At 50.4% G+C, this 25,510-nt stretch overlaps 2 protein-coding genes across 2 annotated transcripts in view; one reads left to right on the top strand and one right to left on the bottom strand.

Moving 5' to 3' along the window:
• The window catches only part of LOC141134442 (UPF0235 protein C15orf40 homolog), a 243,228-nt gene extending 235,471 nt beyond the window's left edge, over positions 1–7,757 (bottom strand). Inside the window, exon 1 of the mRNA XM_073623984.1 lies at positions 7,647–7,757. The gene's annotated coding sequence lies outside the window, so the exon portion shown is untranslated. The remainder of the gene's footprint in view (positions 1–7,646) is intronic.
• A 480-nt stretch (positions 7,758–8,237) lies between these two features.
• HOMER2 (homer scaffold protein 2) overlaps positions 8,238–25,510 on the top strand; it is a 287,886-nt gene continuing 270,613 nt past the window's right edge. Inside the window, exon 1 of the mRNA XM_073618606.1 lies at positions 8,238–8,569. Within this exon, the coding sequence (XP_073474707.1) occupies positions 8,565–8,569 (5 nt within the window). The 5' untranslated portion in view covers positions 8,238–8,564. The remainder of the gene's footprint in view (positions 8,570–25,510) is intronic.

The raw sequence follows: 25,510 nt of genomic DNA, 5'->3' as shown, positions 1-25,510 counted from the left end.
AACACCAGTTTAAGTGGTAATCCAGGCAACACTTTAAAAGTGAAGTTCAGGAATACCAAAAAAAAAATCAAACTCGCCTAGATGGCGGCAGCACTGATCCCAGCTGCAGCTGTCCCCCGCCAATTTTACCCCGAGAACCGAGCGACCAAACACCGCTGATCGCTCAGTTCTCCCCCTCTGCTCTGAGCAGAGAACTGTGACTGGGTTCACACTTGTGCAGTGCGAGAAATCGCACCGCATTCCTGTGCACATCACATGTGATGTCTGTGTGCGGTATGATTTGTATGGCTCAAACCACATCGTATTTGCACCAAAATGGTGCAGGACCCTTTTTTCCGCACCTGAATTGCATTGCATGGGTGTTCACAATCATGCAATGTGATTCTGGCAATTGCACTGTTTTGCAATCTGTTTCGGGGTGTCATTAATCTAACATTGACACCCGCAGCATATCGCATGGATGGCGTGCGATTGTTATGTAATGCGACGTGTTGAAGTGCAGCAAATCTTGTGCGTTTCTCGTATTGCATCAGTGTGAACTAGGGCTTAGTCAGCGGCTCTCTGCTCTCCCCTCCAGCGCTTACTGGAGTGCGGGGCTGTGGTGGGAAAGGGAGAGGCTCGCTGAGAGGCTCAGCCAACTGTAGTTCCAGGCATCTGAGTGGATCCCGACATTAAAGTCAGAATCGATCCAGAGCCTGGACCAGCTGAGTGATGTCAGCGGCCTTTGGCTGTTCACTGAAAATGGATCACAAGAGTGCAGAATGAACTGAACCCCTGTGATTCATAGAAGTATGACCAAAATAGCTTTGGCTGTACTTCTCCTTTAAAAACCTTTAAAGGTTACCAGTTTAGAGTTACACGGGAAGTTTGGCCCTAGAATTATTGCTCCCATTCTAACATTCACGGTGATGCCTCACATGTGTGGTGCAATTGCCATTTACACGTGTGTGTGGGATCTACATGCGTGTTCGCCTTTGAGCATTAGCACAGGGGGTCAGGATCACTCTAAAATTATTTTAACTATTTATTTTACACTACTCTTTTTTTTTTTTATCAATTTTTTGCATCAACATCCCTTGTCATGGTATAGGCCATGATAGGTCCTCTTTATGGAGAGATCTGAGGTCTATGAGACCCCAGATCTCTCCTCTGGCCTCCAAAGCAACCAATCAAACCGACATCACTTCTGATCTGATGCCTGCACAAGTAGGGTTGTCACCTTTTCTGCAAGCCAAACCCAAACATTTTAGCGGCCTGGGGCACCTTTGGGTTCCCTAAGGAGAGTCGTAATGCGGTGCGCATAGCGTGCCGCAGGCAAAATGTGGGTGTGGCCAAATTGCTCTTGCGGACATCATCACCCTGCCCCCCAGTGATGCCAAACCTGGCCCCAGATAGCCGCCCGCAGCTCCCAGACAGCAACTGATTTGTGTGCGACTATCTTGGTTACTTGGGGAGCCACAGCCGGTCTGAATAATGTGTCCGGGTTTCAGTCCGCCTGAAACCCGGACATATGATTTAAAATCTGGACTGTCTGGGTAAATCCCGGACAGGTGACAACCCTATGTACAAGCCGTTAACGGTTTATTAACAAATAAACCGGAAATGACCAAATCCTCGTTGGTTCTGGTCTCTGATGTCACAGTCGGAGGACGTTCGTTCCTCTCGCTGTGTGCAGGGAAGCTGATGCTGCCAATCGCATTGTTACCGGGCTTCCCAATGGGAGTTTGAAAGGTCCGCCCCACGCTCCAACAACGTGCCAAAGTATCTCCTGCACGCTTTTTTAGAGCTGACTTTGGTGCATTTTTTTGTGTGTTGTGTCATGTGACCTAACACCCCTTTTTTTGTTTTTTTTTTAATGTGTGTGGGGTGTCATTAATAATGAATGGCACACAAATATGTGCTCCATATTTTAGTGCATTTTTTCTGTGATCTGGAAATGTGGGCGGAAGCTCGCCATCGTACCCACAATTCCGAATCGCTCAGATGTGAATGGGGCTTAACCACTTGCCGGCCGCAATATACACACACACACACACACATATATATATATATATATATATATATATATATAAAAAAAAAAATCGGATTGCAAGTGGTTCGCTGGGATTGTGGCGGAAGCTATCAGCCATAACCCCGGTATTGCTATTTGCAGCAGTTGGCTGGCTTTCTCATGAAAACGTTCCGAGTGGCTCATAAGCTGCTGGAACGCTTTCAGAGCTTAAAAAAAAAAATATATCTTTTTTTTTTTTAAAAAAAGCAAAAGATCAAAAACTTTTTTTTTTTGTTTTATCTTTTGTTTTAAAAGATGAGGAGGTAAAAGTTATTTTTGACCGCAGATCTCTCCATAAAGAGGACCTGTCATCCTTATTTCTATTACAAGGCATGTTTAGATTTATTGTAACAAAAATAAATGTGAGAAACAAAAAAAAAAATAAAAAAAAACAATTAAAAAGGGACAGTGTAATAATAAAAAAAATAAAATAAATAGGAACTTTTTTTAAAGGGTCCTTGTCCCTCTGTGCTCGCGTGCATAAACGACCACATATGTAACATGTGTGAGGTATCACTAATGAAAGGAAAGTCCGGATTGGCTGCACACCAAACTGAGATCCCAATGTCTTTATAAACATAAAACCATGAAGAACACGAGGAGCACTACATGTACAAGCAAGGGAGGAGCGACTTGCATGTTTCGCACACGAATTGTGCTTTATCAAAGCGATGTGAGGTATCCCCGCGAACGTCGAGTGAGAGCAATAATTCTAGCACTAGACCTCCTCTAACTCTAAACATGTAACCTGTAAATGCATCTAAAGCGTCGCCTATGGAGATTTTTAAGTACCGTAGTTTGTTGCCATTCCGCGAGTGTGCGCTATTTTAAAGCGTGACATGTTGGGTATCTATTTACTCAGCGTAATATCATCTTTCACATTTTACCCCAAAAAATTGGGGTCTATATTGTACTTTGTTTTTTTAAAATGTATTTTTTACAAAAAAAATAAAAGTTGCATTTGAAAGACCGCTGTGCACATACCGTGTGACATAAAAAAATTGCAACGATCGCCATGTTATGCCCTAGGCTCTCTACTAAAAAAAAAAAAAAAAAAAAAAACGAAAATAATGTCTGCAGGTTAGAAGTAATTTTGTAGAAAAAAAATAATGATTTAGGCCTCTTTCACACGAACGGACCGTTCAGGTCCGCCTGTCAGTTTTGTCAGCAGACCTGAACGGGCGCTCCATGTAAGGCTATGGAGCGACGGATGTCAGCGGTGACATGTCTGCTGACATCCGACCCGGTCCGATCCGCCAAAATCAGACGGATGGCCCTACGTTCACATCCGTCCCTGGCGGATCGGGTGAGATCCGACGAAAACGGACATGCTGTCCGTTTTCGTCCGATCTCTCCATAGCGACCAGCGGCGCTCGACAAGCCCCTCCCCACTCAGTGAGCAGAGAAGGACCTGTCATCCGCCGGCTCAGCGGTGATCAACGGACAGATCTCCTGCTGAGCTGGCGGACTCCGTGGCAGCGGATCCGCCTCGTGGGAATGAGAGCTTAAACTTGTAAACACATCAGCAAGAGGTTTAAAGGAAAAGGAAAAAAGGACCCAAAAGGGAATGATGGACTTTACTGGTACCAAGGAAGACGTATACTTGTATTTACTTGTATTTTTAATAAGGAATTACAATTATTACATAAAAAAAAGAACATTGATCGATTGATATACACACTTGGAGATTGTTATCTCCTTGGTGATGTTTTTAAGTGATACATATACAATCTAAATAAGAAAATACCTACACAGTGCAGAGTATTTGCGGTTATGGGGTTACAGTAACATCACATATAAAATACTGCGAGCGTTCACATGTATGAGATCGATCAGGGCTCAAAATTTCAAGTCCTGAGCTACTAGCCAGGCCTCAAGGGTTACTCGCCACCAGTTGCCCCGCCCCTAAACCCGCCCTCATAAATTATCTCATGAAATCACCCTTTAATGTTTTGTGCAATTAAGTTATAAAAATATAAACAACTTTATCCATGCCCATCAATGCAGCCTGTTCCCACCATGCAGCCTGTGTCCCATCACGTGCAGCTTACCGTGTACAGCCCGTGACCCAACCGCGCAGCCCGTGACCCAACCGCGCAGCCCGTGACCCACGGTGTGCAGCTTACCGTGTACAGCCCGCGACCCACCGCGCGCAGCCCGTGTCCCAACCGCGCAGCTTACCGTGTACAGCCCGCGACCCACCAACCGCGCAGCCCGTGTCCCAACCGCGCAGCCCGTGACCCAGCCGCGCAGCCCGTGACCCAGCCGCGCAGCCCGTGACCCAGCCGCGCAGCCCGTGACCCAGCCGCGCAGCCCGTGACCCAGCCGCGCAGCCCGTGACCCACCGTGTGCAGCTTACCGTGCGCAGCCCGTGACCCACGGTGTGCAGCTTACCGTGCGCAGCCCGCGACCCACCGCGCGCAGCCCGTGTCCCAACCGCGCAGCTTACCGTGTACAGCCCGCGACCCACCGCGCGCAGCCCGCGACCCACCGCGCGCAGCCCGCGACCCACCGCGCGCAGCCCGTGTCCCAACCGCGCAGCCCGTGTCCCAACCGCGCAGCCCGTGTCCCAACCGCGCAGCCCGTGACCCAACCGCGCAGCCCGTGACCCAACCGCGCAGCCCGTGACCCAACCGCGCGCAGCTTACCGTGTACAGCCCGCGACCCACCGCGTGCAGCCCGTGTCCCAACCGCGCAGCTTACCGTGTACAGCCCGCGACCCACCAACCGCGCAGCCCGTGTCCCAACCGCGCAGCCCGTGACCCAACCGCGCAGCCCGTGACCCACCGTGTGCAGCTTACCGTGCGCAGCCCGTGACCCACGGTGTGCAGCTTACCGTGTACAGCCCGCGTCCCACCGCACGCAGCCCGTGTCCCAACCGCGCAGCTTACCGTGTACAGCCCGCGACCCACCGCGCGCAGCCCGCGTCCCAACCGCGCAGCCCGCGTCCCAACCGCGCAGCCCGTGACCCACGGTGTGCAGCTTACCGTGTACAGCCCGCGACCCACCGCGCGCAGCCCGTGTCCCAACCGCGCAGCTTACCGTGTACAGCCCGCGACCCACCAACCGCGCAGCCCGTGACCCAACCGCGCAGCCCGTGACCCACCGTGTGCAGGTTACCGTGTACAGCCCGCGACCCACCGCGCGCAGCCCGTGACCCACGGTGTGCAGCTTACCGTGTACAGCCCGCGTCCCACCGCGCGCAGCCCGTGTCCCAACCGCGCAGCTTACCGTGTACAGCCCGCGACCCACCGCGCGCAGCCCGTGACCCACCGTGTGCAGCTTACCGTGCGCAGCCCGTGACCCACGGTGTGCAGCTTACCGTGTACAGCCCGCGTCCCACCGCGCGCAGCCCGTGTCCCAACCGCGCAGCTTACCGTGTACAGCCCGCGACCCACCGCGCGCAGCCCGCGACCCACCGCGCGCAGCCCGCTAACCAACCGCGCGCAGCCCGCTAACCAACCGCGCGCAGCCCGCGACCCAACCGCGCGCAGCCCGCGACCCAACCGCGCGCAGCCCGCGACCCAACCGCGCGCAGCCCGCGTCCCAACCGCGCAGCCCGCGACCCAACCGCGCAGCCCGCGACCCACGGTGTGCAGCTTACCGTGTACAGCCCGCGTCCCACCGCGCGCAGCCCGTGTCCCAACCGCGCAGCTTACCGTGTACAGCCCGCGTCCCACCGCGCGCAGCCCGTGTCCCAACCGCGCAGCTTACCGTGTACAGCCCGCGACCCACCGCGCGCAGCCCGTGTCCCAACCGCGCAGCCCGTGTCCCAACCGCGCAGCCCGTGTCCCAACCGCGCAGCCCGTGTCCCAACCGCGCAGCCCGTGACCCAACCGCGCAGCCCGTGACCCAACCGCGCAGCCCGTGACCCAACCGCGCAGCCCGTGACCCAACCGCGCAGCCCGTGACCCACGGTGTGCAGCTTACCGTGTACAGCCCGCGACCCACCGCGCGCAGCCCGTGTCCCAACCGCGCAGCTTACCGTGTACAGCCCGCGACCCACCAACCGCGCAGCCCGTGTCCCAACCGCGCAGCCCGTGACCCAACCGCGCAGCCCGTGACCCAACCGCGCAGCCCGTGACCCAACCGCGCAGCCCGTGACCCACCGTGTGCAGGTTACCGTGTACAGCCCGCGACCCACCGCGCGCAGCCCGTGACCCACGGTGTGCAGCTTACCGTGTACAGCCCGCGTCCCACCGCGCGCAGCCCGTGTCCCAACCGCGCAGCTTACCGTGTACAGCCCGCGACCCACCGCGCGCAGCCCGTGTCCCAACCGCGCAGCCCGTGACCCACCGTGCGCAGCTTACCGTGCGCAGCCCGTGACCCACGGTGTGCAGCTTACCGTGCGCAGCCCGTGACCCACGGTGTGCAGCTTACCGTGCGCAGCCCGTGACCCACGGTGTGCAGCTTACCGTGCGCAGCCCGCGTCCCACCGCGCGCAGCCCGTGTCCCAACCGCGCAGCTTACCGTGTACAGCCCGCGACCCACCGCGCGCAGCCCGCGACCCAACCGCGCGCAGCCCGCGACCCAACCGCGCGCAGCCCGCGACCCAACCGCGCGCAGCCCGCGACCCAACCGCGCGCAGCCCGCGACCCACGGTGTGCAGCTTACCGTGTACAGCCCGCGACCCACCGCGCGCAGCCCGTGTCCCAACCGCGCAGCTTACCGTGTACAGCCCGCGACCCACCAACCGCGCAGCCCGTGACCCAACCGCGCAGCCCGTGACCCACGGTGTGCAGCTTACCGTGTACAGCCCGCGTCCCACCGCGCGCAGCCCGTGTCCCAACCGCGCAGCTTACCGTGTACAGCCCGCGACCCACCGCGCGCAGCCCGTGACCCACCGTGCGCAGCTTACCGTGCGCAGCCCGTGACCCACGGTGTGCAGCTTACCGTGCGCAGCCCGTGACCCACGGTGTGCAGCTTACCGTGTACAGCCCGCGTCCCACCGCGCGCAGCCCGCGACCCAACCGCGCAGCCCGCGACCCACGGTGTGCAGCTTACCGTGTACAGCCCGCGACCCACCGCGCGCAGCCCGTGTCCCAACCGCGCAGCTTACCGTGTACAGCCCGCGACCCACCAACCGCGCAGCCCGTGACCCAACCGCGCAGCCCGTGACCCACGGTGTGCAGCTTACCGTGTACAGCCCGCGTCCCACCGCGCGCAGCCCGTGTCCCAACCGCGCAGCTTACCGTGTACAGCCCGCGTCCCACCGCGCAGCTTACCGTGTACAGCCCGCGACCCACCGCGCGCAGCCCGTGTCCCAACCGCGCAGCCCGTGTCCCAACCGCGCAGCCCGTGTCCCAACCGCGCAGCCCGTGTCCCAACCGCGCAGCCCGTGACCCAACCGCGCAGCCCGTGACCCAACCGCGCAGCCCGTGACCCAACCGCGCAGCCCGTGACCCAACCGCGCAGCCCGTGACCCAACCGCGCAGCCCGTGACCCACCGTGTGCAGCTTACCGTGTACAGCCCGCGTCCCAACCGCGCGCAGCTTACCGTGTACAGCCCGTGACCCAACCACACAGCCCGTGACCCTACCTTGTACAGCCCGTGACCCAACCTTGTACAGCCCGTGACCCAACATGTGTAGCCTACCTGTGGAGGGGAAGAGATTAGAGCCGCCTCTGGATGATCAGATCAGGGACCGTTACAACTTTCCTCTCCATACCTGCGTGTTCCCCCGCCGCGCGCCGTCACATAAGCCCCTCCCCCTAGCTCGGTCAAAGGATTGGACGGGTGATCTGTCTATCAAAGTCCTGGAAAAGGGGGAGGGGCTTATGTGACGGCGCACGGCGGGGGAACACGCAGTTATGGAGAGGAAAGTTGTAACGGTCCCTGATCTGATCATCCAGAGGCGGCTCTAATCTCTTCCCCTCTGTGATCGGCGGTGCCCCCCCATTCCCCATCCCCACCCGGCTCCCAGGGAGCCCTCAAAATGCGAGCGTGTGGACTTTCTTGAGGGCTGATATCGATCATCCAGGATAGATAAGAGGAAAAGGAACTCAGGGACCGGAAACAAAAGTTATAAAAAGAGAAAACTTTAATTTGGAAAATCATTTGTTCCTCTTCTATTTTCTGTTTCTCTCATTCTGTCACCTGTGATGATCAGGGTGGAGTTCCCCTTTAAGGCTGGCAGTGATCGATCAGTTATCGGCTCGGTCTGTCTCTATCTCTCCAGCGCCACCTAGCGGCCCCCCGGAGGAGTCCCATCTAAAGGGATGCCGGGGCTGCTCTCCGCCGGTCTTCTCACTTCATCCACACAGTGCGATCAGAGCGGAGAACACGGGAGAGATCCACTAACCCTGATCACCGGAGGAGGAGGATGGCGGGGGACGGAGCACACTAGATCCCCGGGACTCCGCCTCTCCTTCCCGGGATCACACTCAGCCCGGTGCCGGCTGGAGCTCCGTGACGATCAACTGATGAGAGCCGCATGTGTGATCCGCTGAGAGCCGGAGAGACACCGAGTCCTCCCGCTGGTTATCACCCGCAGCTGCCTGACTACCCATCACCATGGGGTAAGTGTGTACCGGGGACCCCCCCCCCCTCACCTGTACATGGTTCAGTCCTCCCCCTATCACCTCTATGTAACTTTCTCTACTGGGGGTCACCCATGTGTAATAATGGGGGGGGGGGGGTCACCTTGTATTATGTGGGGGTTATCTGTAATAATGGGGGGCAACCCTGTGTACTAATGTGGGGTCACCCCTGTGCAGTGATGTGTAATAATGGGGGTCAACTCTGAGTAGTGATGTGGGGGGGGGTTTACCCCTGTATGTTAATGTGGGGTCACCGCTGTGTTATGGGGGTCAGCTCTGTGTAGTGATGGGGTCACCCCTGTGTAGTTGTGTAATAACGGGGTCACCCCTGTGTAGTGATGGGGTCACCCCTGTGTACTAATGTGGGGTCACCGCTGTGTTATGGGGGTCAACCCTGTGTAGTTATGTGTAATAATGGGGTCACCCCTGTGTACTAATGTAGGGTCACCCCTGTGTAGTGATGTGTAATAATGGGGGTCAACTCTGAGTAGTGATGTGGGGGGGGGGGTTACCCCTGTATGTTAATCTGGGGTTACTGCTGTGTTATGGGGGTCAGCCCTGTGTAGTGATGGGGGGGTTACCCTATATATTAATGTAAGGTCACCCCTGTGTAGTGATGGGGTCACCCCTGTGTAGTGATGGGAGGGGGAGGTCGTCAGTGACTAAACATTAAAATACAGAGGGGAAGCCGCCATTGCTACACATTATTATATAGGGGGTCTCCCCTGTGTTTTAATAATGGGGTCACCCCTGTGTAATAATGGGGTCATCCTTCAAGGTAATGATGGGATCCGCCCTGTATAATAATGTGTCGTAATGGCGGGGCCCCCCTGTATAATAATTTGTCGTAATGGCGGGGCCCCCCTGTATAATAATTTGTAGTAATGGCGGGGCCCCCCTGTATAATAATTTGTCGTAATGGCGGGGCCCCCCTGTATAATAATTTGTAGTAATGGCGGGGCCCCCCTGTATAATAATTTGTCGTAATGGCGGGGCCCCCCTGTATAATAATTTGTAGTAATGGCGGGGCCCCCCTGTATAATAATTTGTAGTAATGGCGGGGCCCCCCTGTATAATAATGTGTCGTAATGGCGGGGCCCCCCTGTATAATAATGTGTCATAATGGCGGGGCCCCCCTGTATAATAATGTGTCGTAATGGCGGGGCCCCCCTGTATAATAATTTGTCGTAATGGCGGGGCCCCCCTGTATAATAATTTGTCGTAATGGCGGGGCCCCCCTGTATAATAATTTGTCGTAATGGCGGGGCCCCCCTGTATAATAATGTGTAGTAATGGTGGGGCCCCCCTGTATAATAATGTGTAGTAATGGCGGGGCCCCCCTGTATAATAATGTGTAGTAATGGTGGGCGCCCCCTGTAAATTTGTAGTAATGGCGGGGCCCCCCTGTATAATAATGTGTAGTGATTGGGGTCACCCCCAGTGTAGTAATAATGGGGGTCACCCACTTCTGTATGTGATCATCCTGGGGGGGGGGTGATCTCTCTGTAGTAGGAGCTCCATTCATGACCCCTCATCTCTGATCAGGTTTGTACACTTTGCTGTCACCAAGTGTGGGGCCCCTAATGTGGAATACGGGGCCCCATATACATGAGAGTAGCGCTGTGCCATGTGTTGCACTTTGTAGGAAGGGACGATCGTACAATTCAGTAGGGAGTCCTGTGCAGAGCAAAGAATCTCACATTCCCTTTTCACTTTATTGAGGACTTGCTCCCCCTGAGGTGTATCTGAGTGTGTGTGTCTTCCCACGTCTCGTTTTTTAGGGCAGCCTATTAATATCAATGGGCAGCCATATTTGTGTGAAACGTGCAATAAAGGTGCAGATGTGATTTTTGAAATCGCTTCACAACAATCAGCATTATATTGCAGTGCGTTGCACTTTGGTGGGTGTGAATACACGTGTGTTTGCTGCTTGTTTTCGCGTGTTGCGGGAAGACGTGTGATTTTATGTGCGGTCACATGGGTGCTGAGCCCCGCACAGTGTGATGGGACGTTTATCTGTTTGTAGTGTTGAGTTTCATGTATGGAGACACAGCTGCCGTTTTTGCTCACCTGTGCTGAGTTTGGAAGTAACGCCTGCTATACATGATGAGATTATCGGACGAAGGATCGTCTTTTTTTTTTCTCTTTGCACGTTAGTCTCGTATCAAAAATGAAGAGTTTACTAAAGTTACGAAAATTGTCTCATGATAGAATAAAGTGATGTTTGGAAGTGATGTCGTGTTGTAGTGTATTTGCATTGTATTTTCGAATGACAACTGTACTGATTAAATGAAAATCTTACAATCTGGTATCGTACGAAGAAAATTTCGTGTCCGATCGTATATATCAGATGAACTGTCATGATTGTTAGTACACAACGTTTCCAGAGCCAATCAGATTATCGTACGATCACTTTGAAAGCGATATTTTTTTTTTTGGACGATTTTCTGATCATGTACGGGGGGGGGGCTTAAGGGGTACACAGGGTCTTCATTCGATGCCACATGCCCGTCCATGGCGCCTCCACATCTCCATTCACTTATATAGACAGACCGCATGCAGCTCAGCGCTGGGACTCCAATGTAAACAATCAGCTCTTCACGCCATATGGAGCGCCTCGCCATTGTAATGTAGACTTTTGCCCCGTACACACGAGCAGAATTTTCGACGGAATTCCGCTCAAGCTTGCCTTGCATGCACAAGGGCACACAAGTTCTCTGAACTTTCGACCGTCAAGAACGCGGTGACGTGCAACACAAAAATGAAGTTCAGTGCTTCCGAGCATGCGTCAAATTGTTTCCGAGCATGTGTAGGAATTTTGCGCGTCGGAATTGGTAGACGATCGGAATTTCCAATCGGAACTTTTTCCAACTGAAAAATAGAGAACCTGCTTTCAATCTTTTGCTGGCAGGAATTCCGCCAGCAAAAGTCCGATGGAGCATACACACGGTCGGAATTTCTGACCAAAAGCTCACATCGGGCTTTTGCTGGCGGAATTTCCGATTGTGTGTACGCGGCATTTGAGCTTCACTCCTTCCACACTTTTTTTTTTTTTTTTTTTTAACAACAAGGTTGGTCTTTATTGAGAAAAAAAAAATCATGTCATGATACATACATTTCACGCTGACATTATAACAGGTAAAACCATTGCAATATCGTATTCTGTATTGTCATATAATATATACCTGAGTGTACACTAGTACTCTCCTCCACACGCAATGTAAACTTCCTTTACATAGTAGAAATTTAGTAGGTCTCCGGGGGGGGAGGGGGGAAGAGGCAGACAGGCCACAAGGTCAGCGCATCCGTATCAAACACATATCAGGAAGCCTCCCATTACATGGGATCAGTCCATGGTCTCCAAATTTTTTCATATTTCAAGGGACACCCTCTACTTATGTACGTCAATTTATATAATGGGAGAGTCGCATTGACTGATTTTTCCCATGCCTCCACCGTTGGTGGTAACCGGGAAGTCCATTTCAGCAGAATCTCTTTTTTTGCATAAAAAAGTAAAAGCGAGATCAATATCTTAGTATACCTAGGTCGTTGCTCGTCATCCTGCACCCCCAGCAGTGCCAGCTCCGCCGTCAGGGGGGCGTCCAGCTGAAGGCGGATTTTAAACCACTCTCCCACCGAAGCCCAAAACCTCGACAGCCTGGGACAAGACCTAAACATATGAAGGTAAGTGCCTTCTGAGGAGTGACACCGCGGGCAGTCGGGAGAGCGAGACGGGAAGATTCTGTGCAGCCTCCGAGGCGTATAGTATACCCTGTGCAGAAATTTGGTTTGTATTAATTTGTCCCTAGAGGATATCACTATTTTAGCGTTATTTTCAAAACATTCCTCCCAAGTTTCTCTATCCAATTCAGGTAGGTCTACCTTCCATTTTTCCCAGAGAGCATCCATTTTAGGTGAGTCTAACTGGAGGAGAGTTAGGTATAAGGCGGAGAGAGGTTTTTTGAGGGACTCCTGCGCCAACAGCTCCTCTACAGGATCTGTCTCAAGATTGGGGGGCGCCGGAAACTGAGCTCTAGTTGCATGTCTCAATTGTTGATAACGGAAGGCCATCCAAGCCGGTAAGCCATATTTGTTAGCCAGGGCATGAAATGTGATAAGGGAGCCGTCTTGTACTACGTCTCGCAGCACCTTAATTCCATAGCGTGCCCAGATCTGTGGGTCAGGAATCGTCCTGTAGTGGGGGAGTTCGGGGTTCCCCCACAATGGACAATAAGGGGACCACCTATTCGAGTGCTGGAATCTACGTCTGGCCACCTTCCAAACCCTCAAGGTCGCCTGAGTCGGCGTTGGGAGAGATGGATATGCCGCTGAGCCCCTATACACTAGATTGCTTAGTTCATTGAGAGAACCTACTATATTTGCTTCCAGACAAGTCGCTGCATTAGCTCTCGATTGTTCCATCCACCATCTGACCGTGACAAGCATCGCTGCCCAGTAGTACACTAAGAAATTAGGCAAGGCCAGGCCTCCACTACTCACAGGAAGCCACAGGGTCTGTCTAGCTAATCGAGGGGGAGCCCCATTCCATAGAAAGTTGCCAATGCAGTTATTTATGTCTCTGAAAAAAGAATGGGGTATCCATACCGGGCAATTTCTGAAGATATAGTTGAACTTTGGGAGATAGATCATCTTTATGATGTTTATGCGCCCCAGAAGATTAAGGGGCAGCTTAGCCCAGCGGGAACAGTGATCTTTAAGTCGTGTCACTATCGGTTGTAGATTGAGGCGTTGAAAAGCCCGTAAGTCCCTTCCCACCTTGATCCCCAAGTATACAAACTCCTCCACCCACGGCAAGGGGGACTGCATTCCCCCAGCTTTGGCATGGTCATCTAGCGGGAACAGCGCGGATTTGGACCAGTTAATACGGATCCCTGAATATTTACCAAATTCATCAAAGGTCTCAAGTGCTGCAGATAACGATGCGCCGGCATCATGTAAATATAGCAGGGTGTCATCCGCGTATAGGGATATTTTCTCCTCCAGAGGGCCAACCCTGAGTCCCACAATACGACTCGATTCTCTGACCGCTATTGCCAAGGGCTCCAAGGCCAACGCAAATAGGCTAGGGGATAATGGGCACCCCTGACGAGTTCCCCTCTGGAGGAGAAAGGAGTCCGAGAGGGTATTATTTACGCAAATCCTCGCTCTAGGTTTTTGATACAGTAGGCCCAGCCAATGAAGGAATTTGGGTCCGAACCCAAATCTAATAAGGACTTCCCAAAGATACCCCCATTCTACGGAATCAAAAGCCTTCTCTGCGTCCAGAGAGGCTATGACTCTTGTACCTCCATTGTCATGTGGGGTGGCTAGGTTAAGAAATAAACGACGGATGTTAATGTCGGTGCCCTTCCCCGTCATGAACCCAGTCTGGTCTATATGGATCAAATCATCCATGACCTTACTCACACGAATAGCCAATATTTTTGCTAGCAGTTTGGCGTCCGCGTTAATTAACGAAATTGGCCTGTATGAGGCGCATTCTTCTGGGCTCTTGCCGGGTTTGGGCACCAAGACCACTATCGCGTCTGCCATCGACTCAGGAAGGGAACCTTGCTCCGCAAATTGTTTCAATAGTAAGGTAAGCCGGGGCGCCAGCAGTTCTTGAAAGGTGGAGTAAAAATCAATAGGGATTCCATCGGGACCCGGGGCCTTCCCTGATTGCATAACACCCATCGCCTCCTGAACCTCCTCTAAGGAAATGTCTTCCTCTAGCATCTCTCTTTTTTCCGGCTCTAAGGTAGGCAGCGAGACTTGATCCAAATACTGCAGCAGCTCACCTTCCCCATAAGCCACCCTCGATGAGTACAGGTTTTGATAGAATTCTAGGAACCTAGCACTAATATCACTGGGTGTCGTCAGTAGACGGCCATCCAGCCCTCGCAGTCTGCCAATATGGGTCGTTGCTTGTTGCCCCCTAGCCAGCCAGGCCAGCAGCCTACCGTTTTTATCCCCATATTCAAACACCCTTTGAGAACTCTCTAGCATAGATTTCTTGGTGAGGTCTACTCTTACAATGGATAAATCCCTTAGGGTGTCTTGCCAGGTTATATAGTTAGCTTGTATCGGGGAACGTACATATTCTGCCTCCCCAAGGCGCGCCTGCTCCTCCAAATCTCTCAGAGACTGCACAGATTTCCTCTTCCGTTGGGCTATACGTTTGATATATTCACCCCTGAGCCAGGCCTTAAAGGCATCCCATAATACTGTGGGTTCAGTGGAACCTGTGTTATCCACCCAAAAATTGCACAGCCCTTCTGGTATCTCTTCCTGAATCTCAGGGTCTTCAATCCAGTATTTGGATAAGCGCCATACCCTCCCGCCTCCCTCATATGAGGTCCTAACTGTGATGGACAGGGGGGCGTGATCAGATATCCCCCGCGACAGAATCTGAGTCGATACCACTCTCCGCAACATAGCTGGTGAGACATATGCCAAATCAATACGTGACATGGTCCGGTATGTGGCGGAGAGACAAGTATATTCCCTGTCTGACGGATGGAAATGACGCCAGACATCGGTCATGTGGAAGGCGGTCGCCCAACGTGACAGGGCCTCCTGCGGAGGTCCCGAAGCATTCATTCTATCCAACTCTCTGGAAGGCACCATATTAAAATCCCCTATAATTAGGACATTATCTACGTTAAACATTGTGACCTGCTGCATCAATACATGCATCACTTCTACGTCTACAGGTGGGGGCAAATACACACCCACTATTACATAAGGGATCTCAGAGATTAATGCGTGCAGAATAATGTACTTGCCTCCGGGGTCAAGTTTCACCTCCATGAGCTGAAAAGGCAGGGATCTATGCACTAGTATGCTGACCCCTCTGGCATAGTTAGAGTAAGTTGCATGATAGTGCTCACCAATCCAGGCCCTCCTCAGACTCATAACTTTGGAACCCGTCAAGTGTGTCTCCTGCAGGATGCACACTTGCGGGTGTAGTTTCCTCAAATAGTTTAGCACCAGGGAACGCTTGACGGCTGAGTTCAGCCCCCTCACGTTCCAGGAGACTTAAGCACTTAGCCATTAACTACTCTTCCCCAGTGATGAAGGATATTTCCTCTTAGTGACCCGGGGGTCCGATGAACTCGAGGGGGACTACCTAACCCCACCGGGGCCATGGAGAACATGCGCACAGCAATATGTATAGTATCAACACCTCTAAATTGCTGCTCTAGTCCATAAATGGGAGCAGCGAAAGACCAATCAAACCTTGTAAACTTACAAACCCATAATAACCAGCAGCCATGAACATTAGCTGCCCAACCACCCCTCCCCCCACCCCATGCACCCCGGAACATTGAGATGCATTTAGAACCCTTAACGTTCATTACTCTCATACTATTCCCTCAGGTTGGGGACGTGTGACCAGACAGGGATCTACACATCCAGTAACTCACATAAAGTCCCAAAACAGAATTAGGGAAATAAAAAACTCAAAAAAAAACAAAACAAAAATATAGTCTCACAGGGGTTTGCTCTTTTTCTCCTTTTTCAGAGCCATTGGAGTGTTATATACTGATATAGGGATAATGTCACCTGATGAGCAGGGGTACACACTTCAGAGTTCTGTTCGATAAGCCTTAGATAAACTCGGGGGTAATGAGGGTTACAGTTATCCACTAGACCCCAAGGGTCTGAGAGTCTCGCATTTTCAAAGCGTACCAAGGGTCTAATTATGCCTTTTCCCCACTTCCTCCACCCAGGATATATAAAACAACAAAAAAGAGAAAAAAAAAAAAAAAAAATTTTCCTGCATAAGTGAAGGGAAAGTGGGCACAGTTCCAAGGAGAAAAGCTTATCCAACCCAGTAGTGTAGGGCGATTCAAGAAACTGAAGGCAGATTATTCTCACATCAGCATGCTGGGCTCGGTAGTCCTACGGAGGGAGTGTTTCAAGCCACGCGGCAGCTTCCTTTGGATTGACGAAGAATCGCACGGTCTCACCATCCACTACTCGGAGTTTCGCCGGAAACAAGACGCTGTACTTCAACCCCTTGGTTCGCATGGCGGCCTTGACGCTGTCGAAAGATCGGCGCTGTCTCTGGGTCTCCATGGTGTAATCTGGGAACAATAGGATCTTTACATTGCGGTACGGAAGCTCCCCAGCCATTCGCGCCGCTCGCAGCAGCTCATCACGATCTCTGTAGTTGAGCAGCCGGAGGATAAAGGTTCTGGGTGGGGCTCCTTCAGGTCCAGGCCTGGCGGGGACGCGGTGAGCCCGTTCTACGGCAAAGTGAGGCGAAAGTTTGGCAGCCGGCAGGAGGGCGCGGAGGAAATCTTCTGTAAACAAGGCAGGGGATCTTCCCTCGACCCCCTCTGGAAGGCCCACAATCCTGAGGTTGTTCCGGCGGCTTCTATTCTCGGCGTCCTCCGCTCTATATTCGAGGGCCCTAACCTTCGTCTGTAGGGCTCTGATGGAAGTCGCATGCTCCGCCGTTACGTCCTCCACTTCCCCCACTCGCCGCTCTGTTTCGGAGACTCGAGACCTGATCTTATCGAGGTCTTGTCGAATTAGCCCAACATCCATTTGGACCTCCTCAATCTTAGAGGTCAAAGCAGTTTGGCACAGGGTGATGGCCGCCATAACCTCTGGAATGCCTGGAGGTGCAGGGAGAGCGTCCTCCTCGTGGTCCGTTTGCGACGCCATATTGGTTAGGTGCGCCGGAGAGCCTCGGGTTCCAGAGATCGGGGAAGTCTCTGCAGGTATATTCTGGGGGAATTTCAGCCTCTTACCCCTTTTCTGACTTCCGAAGCTTTTAGAAGGCATCCAGGTGTGACAGGATCCTCTCGATCCACTTGGTCAGTCAGTACGGATTAGTTTAACGGATCTCACTCCAGGAGAGCTCTGCAAACACGTCTGCTCAGTCCACCATCCCGGCCACGCCCCATTCCTTCCACACTTTTAGGGTTGGTTCACATGTGCTTTGGTTTCTGAACAGTGATCCTTGTCCGGATCACTCTTCAGAGAGCATTTGACAGGTTGTCTCCTCACTACCTGCTTTAACTTCCTGAGTGCCACACTAGTGCGCCGCAAACACATGCATGTCACATGATTGCGGGGTGTTCGCAGAGCGGCCCTTTTCACTTGAACCGTCATGGTTGACGGGCACAATTCCAGGGAGGATGTGTCTTCCTGCTTAGTGTGGTCAGGTTTTAATAGGAAAGCAGAGGGACTGGCAGGAACACCGGGGATTTCACACAAAGGAAGAAATACAAAGAGAACAGGAGACTCTCATACAAGTACATGGTACCGCAGACACTTATCAGGAATAGAAAATGTTGGGATTACACATCTTTAAGGAGAAACTTCACTGCCCTGGGTTTTTTTTTTTTTTTTATACACTCTTCCATCCAGCCTCTCATTCCCACCTTTAGCCTGGGTTCACACTGGTGCGATGTGGAAAACAGCGCAATTCCAACGCCGGTTCCCGCACTTCTCCCGCAGACAGTTCACACCGCTTTCTGCTACCCACTGCGAGTGTCAATACATTGTTGGGGCCGGTTCACAATGCAGTGACGTCTGAAATCGGATGTGATCTGTACCACACTGCAGTGCAAATCACATGCGATCTCAGTGCGATGCGATCTCAGCCATACAGATAGTATGTCTGAAATCGCATTATGACCAAACTCGCACAGGACCCTTTTATTTTTTTTTGGTCCACAGCAGAATCAGATCCCATGGGTGTTCACACCCATGCGATCCGATTTTTGTCTGAATTTGCTGTTTGCACTGCGATATGCGAACTGATTTGGGGGTGTCATTAACTTTCACTTGACACTCACCGCAGTTTGCATAGAGAAGTGTGAACTGCTGCCGGGAGACATGCGATGCGGGAACCCGCAGTGGATTCGCAGGGTTCCCACACTGCTGCAGTGTGAACCGGCCCTGAATGACACCCCCAGATCGGTTTTCAGATCGCAGTGCGAACTGTGAACTCACACAGGAATCGGATCGCATAGGTGAGAACACCCATGCGATCCGATTCTAGTGCGGGAAAAACAAGTCCTTTTTCTGTGCGAATGTAATGCCGCATACACACGGTCGGATTTTCCGTCAGATATTTTCCATCGGAATTTCCATCACACAAAATTTGAGAGCTGGTTCTCAAATTTTCCGACAACAAAATCCATTGTCGTAAATTCCGATCGTGTGTACACAATTCCGACGCACAAAGTTCCACGCATGCTTAGAATCGAGCGGAAGAGCTGCACTGGCTATTGAACTTCATTTTTCTCGGCTCGTCATATGTGTTTTACGTCACCGCGTTCTTGGAGATCGGAATTTCCAACTAAATTTGTCTGACCGTGTGTTTTCAAGACAAGTTTAAGCCAACATCCGTCGGAAATAAATCCATGGATTTTGTTGTCGGAATGTGCGATCGTGTGTGTGCAGCATTGGGATGAACTCGTATTGCTCAGACATCGTATGTGATCGGCACCTGAGGTGTGGGTGTGAATCGCATGCCATGTCAGAGATCGCACAAGTGTGAACACAGGCTTAATACCCTCTTTATAATCCGGGTGATCTTCAAAAAAATCTTCCCCCACCCCGGGTGAATCCAGCGTTGGTGTGCGGGGATGGCGCTGTCTTATATGGAGGACGGTTGGGGCTGCTTGTTCAGTACAGAATATGAATCCATTGTGAAATAATTAATCTCCGGGGTTCATCTCCACTAGCTGTGAACAGATTCCAATATTACCAAGTAATCGCTGCTGTTCTGGTAAAACAATGACTCGGAGTATTGGGTCCTGAGGGATCCGGGTGTTTGTGGAAGCAAGAATGAGGCCGGAGCAGGGAAGTGTGTGTGTAAAACGCATGGAGATCAGAGAGGAATCCTATAGATTACACTTTAGGGGATGTCATCACTCATTCACTATCAACGTCTGTTCACATTTGTGTGACCTCATCATCAGTCCCATCCATCCATCCATCCATCCTGTCCCAGCCCATCCCTTCAATTCGTTTTATCCCATTGATGCATTCTATACTATCCCATCCTATCTGATCCATCAATCTATCCCATCAATCTATTTAATTCCGTTCATCCATCCCATCCTGATCTAGCTTATCCATCCCATGCCATCTATGTCATCCTATTCCATCCTATCCTATCCTGTCCTACCACATCCATCCAATTTTATTTCCTTTTCATCCTAACCTATCCCATCCATCCTTTTCAATCCATTCCATCCCATCCTATCTCATCCTATTCCATCCTTTGCCATTCATCCACCCATCCTATTTCATCAAATCCATCCCATCCATCCATCCATCCATCTCAACCCTGAATCATAGATCAGAGCTGTATAATTTAAAATTCCTCCATTGATTCATGTCTGTAACTTCCAAGTCACCGATTTTCACTTTGTACACATAATACGGCTTCCTAAACTGTATTTTCAATGTTCTACTTCCATGTGAGAGGAATTTATTGTTCCTTCTTTTAGGGCAAAGCTAAAGTTTTGTCTGTAATGTCTTTTTTTAATGTCTAATTTAATCTCCAGGAAACATGAAAATCTTCCCATATAGTGGGTCTGCCCCCCGCACTGCAATGGTTAAATACTTGCTTAGGTCTAGGGGGCCCCACAGCAGGCCCTCTCTCACTCTCTTCCACTCCTCTGGTCTTGCCTGAATGTCCTCCAGTCCGGTTCAGTGCTCTGGACTCTGCACTGGTCCTGATGACATCAGAAGACATCCAACTGCTGGAGCGTAGGGGAGAAGAGACTGTGGGGACTGAAACAGGCGTATCCCATCAATTTGGGAGTAGTGCAACAGTGTGGTAGAAAAGGTACAATAGTGATGCACATTGGTCACCACTTAAGTGGGCAGCATCAGCACCTATGGACAAACGACTACCAGAAAAAGACAGAAGAAATCAGGAAGAAAAGGAGGAGACCGTATCTCCATAAAAGTGAGTACACCCCTCACATTTTTGTAAATATTTTATTATATCTTTTCATGTGGCAACACTGAAGAAATGACACTTTGTTACAATGTAAAGTAGTGAGTGTACAGCTTGTATAACAGCTGTCCCCTCAAAATAAGACCCCTTTCACACTGGGGCGTTTTTCAGGCGCTTTAGCGTTAAAAAAAGCGCCTGAAAGAAGCTCTGGCAGTGTGAAAGGGCTCGGGCTTTCACATTGGGATTGCAGATGAGGCTTCTTTCAGGCGCTTTATAGGCGCTTTTTTCAACGCTAAAGCGCCTGAAAAACGCCCCAGTGTGAAAGGGGTCTTACTCAACACACATCATTAATGTCTAAACCACTGGCAACAAAAGTGAGCACACCCCTAAGTGAAGATGTCCAAATTGGGCCAAATTAGCCATTTTCCCTCCCCGGTGTCATGTGACTCGTTAGTGTTACAAGGTCTCAGATGTGAATGGAGAGCAGGTGTTATCGCTCTCACTCACTCATACTGGTCACTGGAAGTTCAACATGGCACGTCATGGCAAAGAACTCTGAGGCTCTAAAAAAAAAAAAAATTGTTGCTCTACACAAAGATGGCCTAATGCCGGCCATACACTGTTCGAATTTCGTAAGAATTTTCTTTCGAAAATCGTATGAAAGAATTTTCATATGAATTTCACACCATTAGTGGGCTGCAACAACGGCCGATTTTCGTGCGGCAATCAAATTTGAAGAAAAAGGAACGATTTTCTAATCAATGATGGGAGAATCGTGCAAAAAATGTAATAAGAAAAGAAAATTTACGGAGAGAAAAGAAGATTCCCGGCCAAGAAAATTATTTTCTGTAGCAACATGCGGTGAAATTGAAGGCTTGGTCGGCCGAATTTTCGAAAATCAATGGTGGCATCATCAGATCACAAAAAAAAAACGAACTTTCTGATTTTGAAAGAAAATTCGTTCGAAATTCGACTGTGTATGGCCTGCTTAAGCTATAGAAAGATTGCCCAAACCCCGAAACTGAGCTGCAGCACGGTGGCCAAGACCATACAGTGGTTTAACAGGACAAGTTCAACTCAGCCACGGTTGATCTAAGAAGTTGAGTGCACATGTTCAGCGTCATATCCAGAAGTTGTCTTTGGGAAATAGACGTATGAGTGCTGCCAGCATTGCCGCAGAGGTTAAAGGGAGGGGGGGAGGGGGTCAGCCTGTCAGTGCTCAGACCATACGCTGTACAATGTATCAAATTGGTCTGCATGGCTGTCACCCCAGAAGGAAGCCTCTTCTAAAGATGATGCAAAAGAAAGCCCGCAAACAGTTTCCTGAAGACAAGCAGACTAAGGACATGGATTATGGGAGTCATGTCCTGTAGTCTGAAGAGATCAAGATAAACTTATTTGGTTCAGATGGTGTCAAGCGTGTGTGGCAGCAACCAGGTGAGGAGTACAAAGACAAGTGTGTCTTGCCTACAGTCAAGCATGGTGGTGGGAGTGTCATGGTTTGGGGCTGCATGAGTGCTGCCGGCACTGGGGAGCTACAGTTCATTGAGGGAACCATGAATGCCAACATGTACTGTGACATACTGAAGCAGAACATGATCCCCTACTTTCAGAGACTGGGCTGTAGGGCAGTATTCCAACATGACGACCCCAAACATACCTCCAAGACAACCACTGCCTTGCTAACGAAGCTGAGGGTAAAGGTGATGGACTGGCCAAGCATATCTTCAGATCTAAACTCTATTGAGCATCTGTGGGGCATCCTCAAACGGAAGGTGGAGGAGCGCAAGGTCTCTAACATCCACCAGCAACTGAAGTCATCATGGAGGAGTGGAAGAGGACTCCAATGGCAACCTGTGAAGCTCTGGTGAACTCCATGCCCAAGAGGGTTAAGGCAGTGCTGGAAAATAATGGTGGCCACACAAAATATTGACACTTTGGGCCCAATTTGGACATTATCACTTAGGGGTGTATTCACTTTTGTTGCCAGTGGTTTGGACATTAATGGCTGTGTGTTGAGTTATTTTGAGGGGACAACAAATTTACACTGTTATACAAGCTGTACACTCACTACTTTACATTTAGCAAAGTGTCATTTCTTCAGTGTTGTCACATGAAAAGATAGAATAAAATATTTACATAAATGTGAGGGGTGTACTCACTTTTGTGAGATACTGTGTGTGTGTGTGTGTGTGTGTGTGTGTGTGTGTGTGTGTATAGATATAGATAGATAGACTTTTTTTGTTTCCAGTGGGAAAAAAAGGTGCAGAGGTAATCAGATACTGGCCGAACAGGCAAAAAATTTGGCGGAACACCGTTAAAGTCTATGGGACACGAACATGAATAATCAAATGTACTAATTTTAAAGGCTTATATGCAAGTTATTGTCATAAAAAGTGTTTGGGGACCCAGGTCCTGCCCCAGGGGATGCAAATATCAATGCAAATTTTTTTTTTTTAAACTGACGTTTTTTCAGGAGCAGTGATTTTCTATTATTTATTTTTTTTTTTTTGCCGCCCGCCATATAGCAGAATGACAGCGGCAAAGTGGTTTCAATATCCTGACTGGGCGTCATATGACGTCCTCAGGATATTGAGCCTCTGCGTGCCCCCGGGGGCGGCGCGCATCACGGCGATCGTTGTTGCGGGGTGTCAATCTGACACCCCGCAACACCGATCTAGGTAAAGAGTCTCTGACGGAGACTCTTTACCACGTGATCAGCCATGTCTAATCACGGCTGATCACAATGTAAATAGGAAGAGCCGGTGATCGGCTTTTCCTCACTCGCGTCTGACAGACGCGAGTAGAGGAGAGCCGATCGGCTGCTCCCCTGACAGGAGGGGTCTGTGCTGATTGTTTATCAGCACAGCCCCCACTCGGATCCTACCCAGGACCACCAGGGAAGCTGCCCAGGACCACCAGGGAAACCAGCCACACTGGACCACCAGGTATGCCCCCTAGACCCCCAGGGAAAAACTAATCAGTGCAAAGGCAGCTGCCAATCAAAGCCCAGGCAGCTACCAATCAGTGCCCACTCCAATGCCTACCACTGCCAGTGCCACCAGGGATGCCTATCAGTGCCACGTATTAGTGCCCAGCAGTGCCACCTATCAGTGCCACCCATAAGAACCCATCTTTGCAGCCTATCAGTGCCCATCAGTGCCACCCATGAGTGCCCATCAGTGCTGCATATCAGTGCCCACTCATTGGTGCCACCTCACCGGTGCCGCTTTATCAGTGCCTGTCAGTGCCGCCTTATCAGTGCCCATCAGTGAAAGAGAAAACTTACTTATTTACAACATTTTTAAACAAAAGCAAAACTTTTATTTTTTTCAAAATTTTCGGTCTTTTTTTACTTGTTTCGCAAAAAATAAAAACCGCAGAGGTGATCAATTACCACCAAAAGAAAGCTCTATTTGTGGGAACAAAATAATAAAAATTTCGTTTGGGTACAGTGATGGATGACCGCGCAATTGTCATTCAAAGTGCGACAGCACTGAAAGCTGAAAATTGGTCTGGGCAGGAAGGTGTATAAGTGCCTTGTATTGAAGTGGTTAAAGTGAAACAATAAAAATTAAATATACCTTTTAAATATCGTGCCTGGGGGGTGTCTATATTTCCCGTGTTTAGAACAATGCCACAGCAAAATGACATTTCTAAAGGAAAAATTGTCATTTAACCGGTTCCTGACCGGCGCGCGCCAATGTACGTCGGCAGAATGGCACGGCTGGGCAAATGGGCGTACCCGTACGTCCCTTTAAATTTGCTGCCGTACCATTGCATGTGCACCACCGGCCGGGAGCTCCATGAGTCGGGTTGCGGGTCCCGCGGACTCGATGTCTGCAGGGATACCCGCGATCGCCTCACGGAGAGGAAGAACGGGGAGATGCTGTTGTAAACAAGCATCTCCCCATTCTGGCTAGTGACAGTGTCGCTGATCTCTGCTCCCTGTAATCGGGAGCGGTGATCAGTGTCGTGTCACACATAGCCCCTCCCCCCCACAAAAAAATGTTTTTTTTCAAAATTGTCGCTATTTTTTTGTTTATAGTGCAAAAAAAAAAAAACGCAGAGATGATCAAATACCACCAAAAGAAAGCTCTATTTGTGAGGAATAAAGGACGTCAATTTTGTTTGGGAGCCACGTCGCATGACCGCGCAATTGTCAGTTAAAACGACGCAGTGCCGAATCGCAAAAAACGCTCTGGTCTTTTGCCAGCCAAATAGTCCGGGGATTAAGTGGGTAAGGCTCCTCTGAGTCCTTTATTGTGATGGGTGACATTGTTGAAGTCCTGTGCAGAAAATGAAAAGGCTGCGCACCAATTATGTCACTTCCTTTCCCCAAACTTTTTACTATTGAGCAACACATGCTGCTATTCCCCATCTGGTCTCTGCACCTTCTCGTAAAGATCTCTGATGTTTGCTGTACTATTGAGACAATGATCCCTTCTCTTGTGTCTTGATGGGGCTTGTTGTTTGTATACATAATTATATACAAAACAAAACAGAACGCACAACAACAAAGACATTTCACAGATTCCTTCCTGTACGGATCACTTAAATGAATGTCAGCTCTGAAGGCAGTGCAGTCTTCTCAGCTGCTGCGTGACTTCATTCTTCTGATCATTCGTCTTCTTTGTAAAGGCTTAAAATGTATGTAAATGTTTAATAATAAATTTCTCCTATTTTTTCCCTTTTTGTTCTGCTGGATATACATCATTGAGAGTGTTTTATTATATCTGTTCAACAAGTGTAACTATAAGAGACCGTTCATCTTGTGAGCTGATGACTTTCTACTCTCTGGACTAGACATCTGCACTGCCAAAAAATGTGTTCGTTTTTCGTTTCATATATATGTTTTTTTTTTGTTTGTTTTTTTCGGGTCATTTTGTTATGATCAAAATTTGTTATTTTAAATAAATTCATAACTTCAGAAAAATTTGAATTTGTTACGGTCCATTCATTTAGATGCAGTATTCCTTATTTCG

Source organism: Aquarana catesbeiana, linkage group LG03, assembly GCF_042186555.1.
Source record: "Aquarana catesbeiana isolate 2022-GZ linkage group LG03, ASM4218655v1, whole genome shotgun sequence".
Classification (NCBI taxonomy): domain Eukaryota; kingdom Metazoa; phylum Chordata; class Amphibia; order Anura; family Ranidae; genus Aquarana; species Aquarana catesbeiana.
This window is presented reverse-complemented; position numbering and strand designations above follow the sequence as displayed.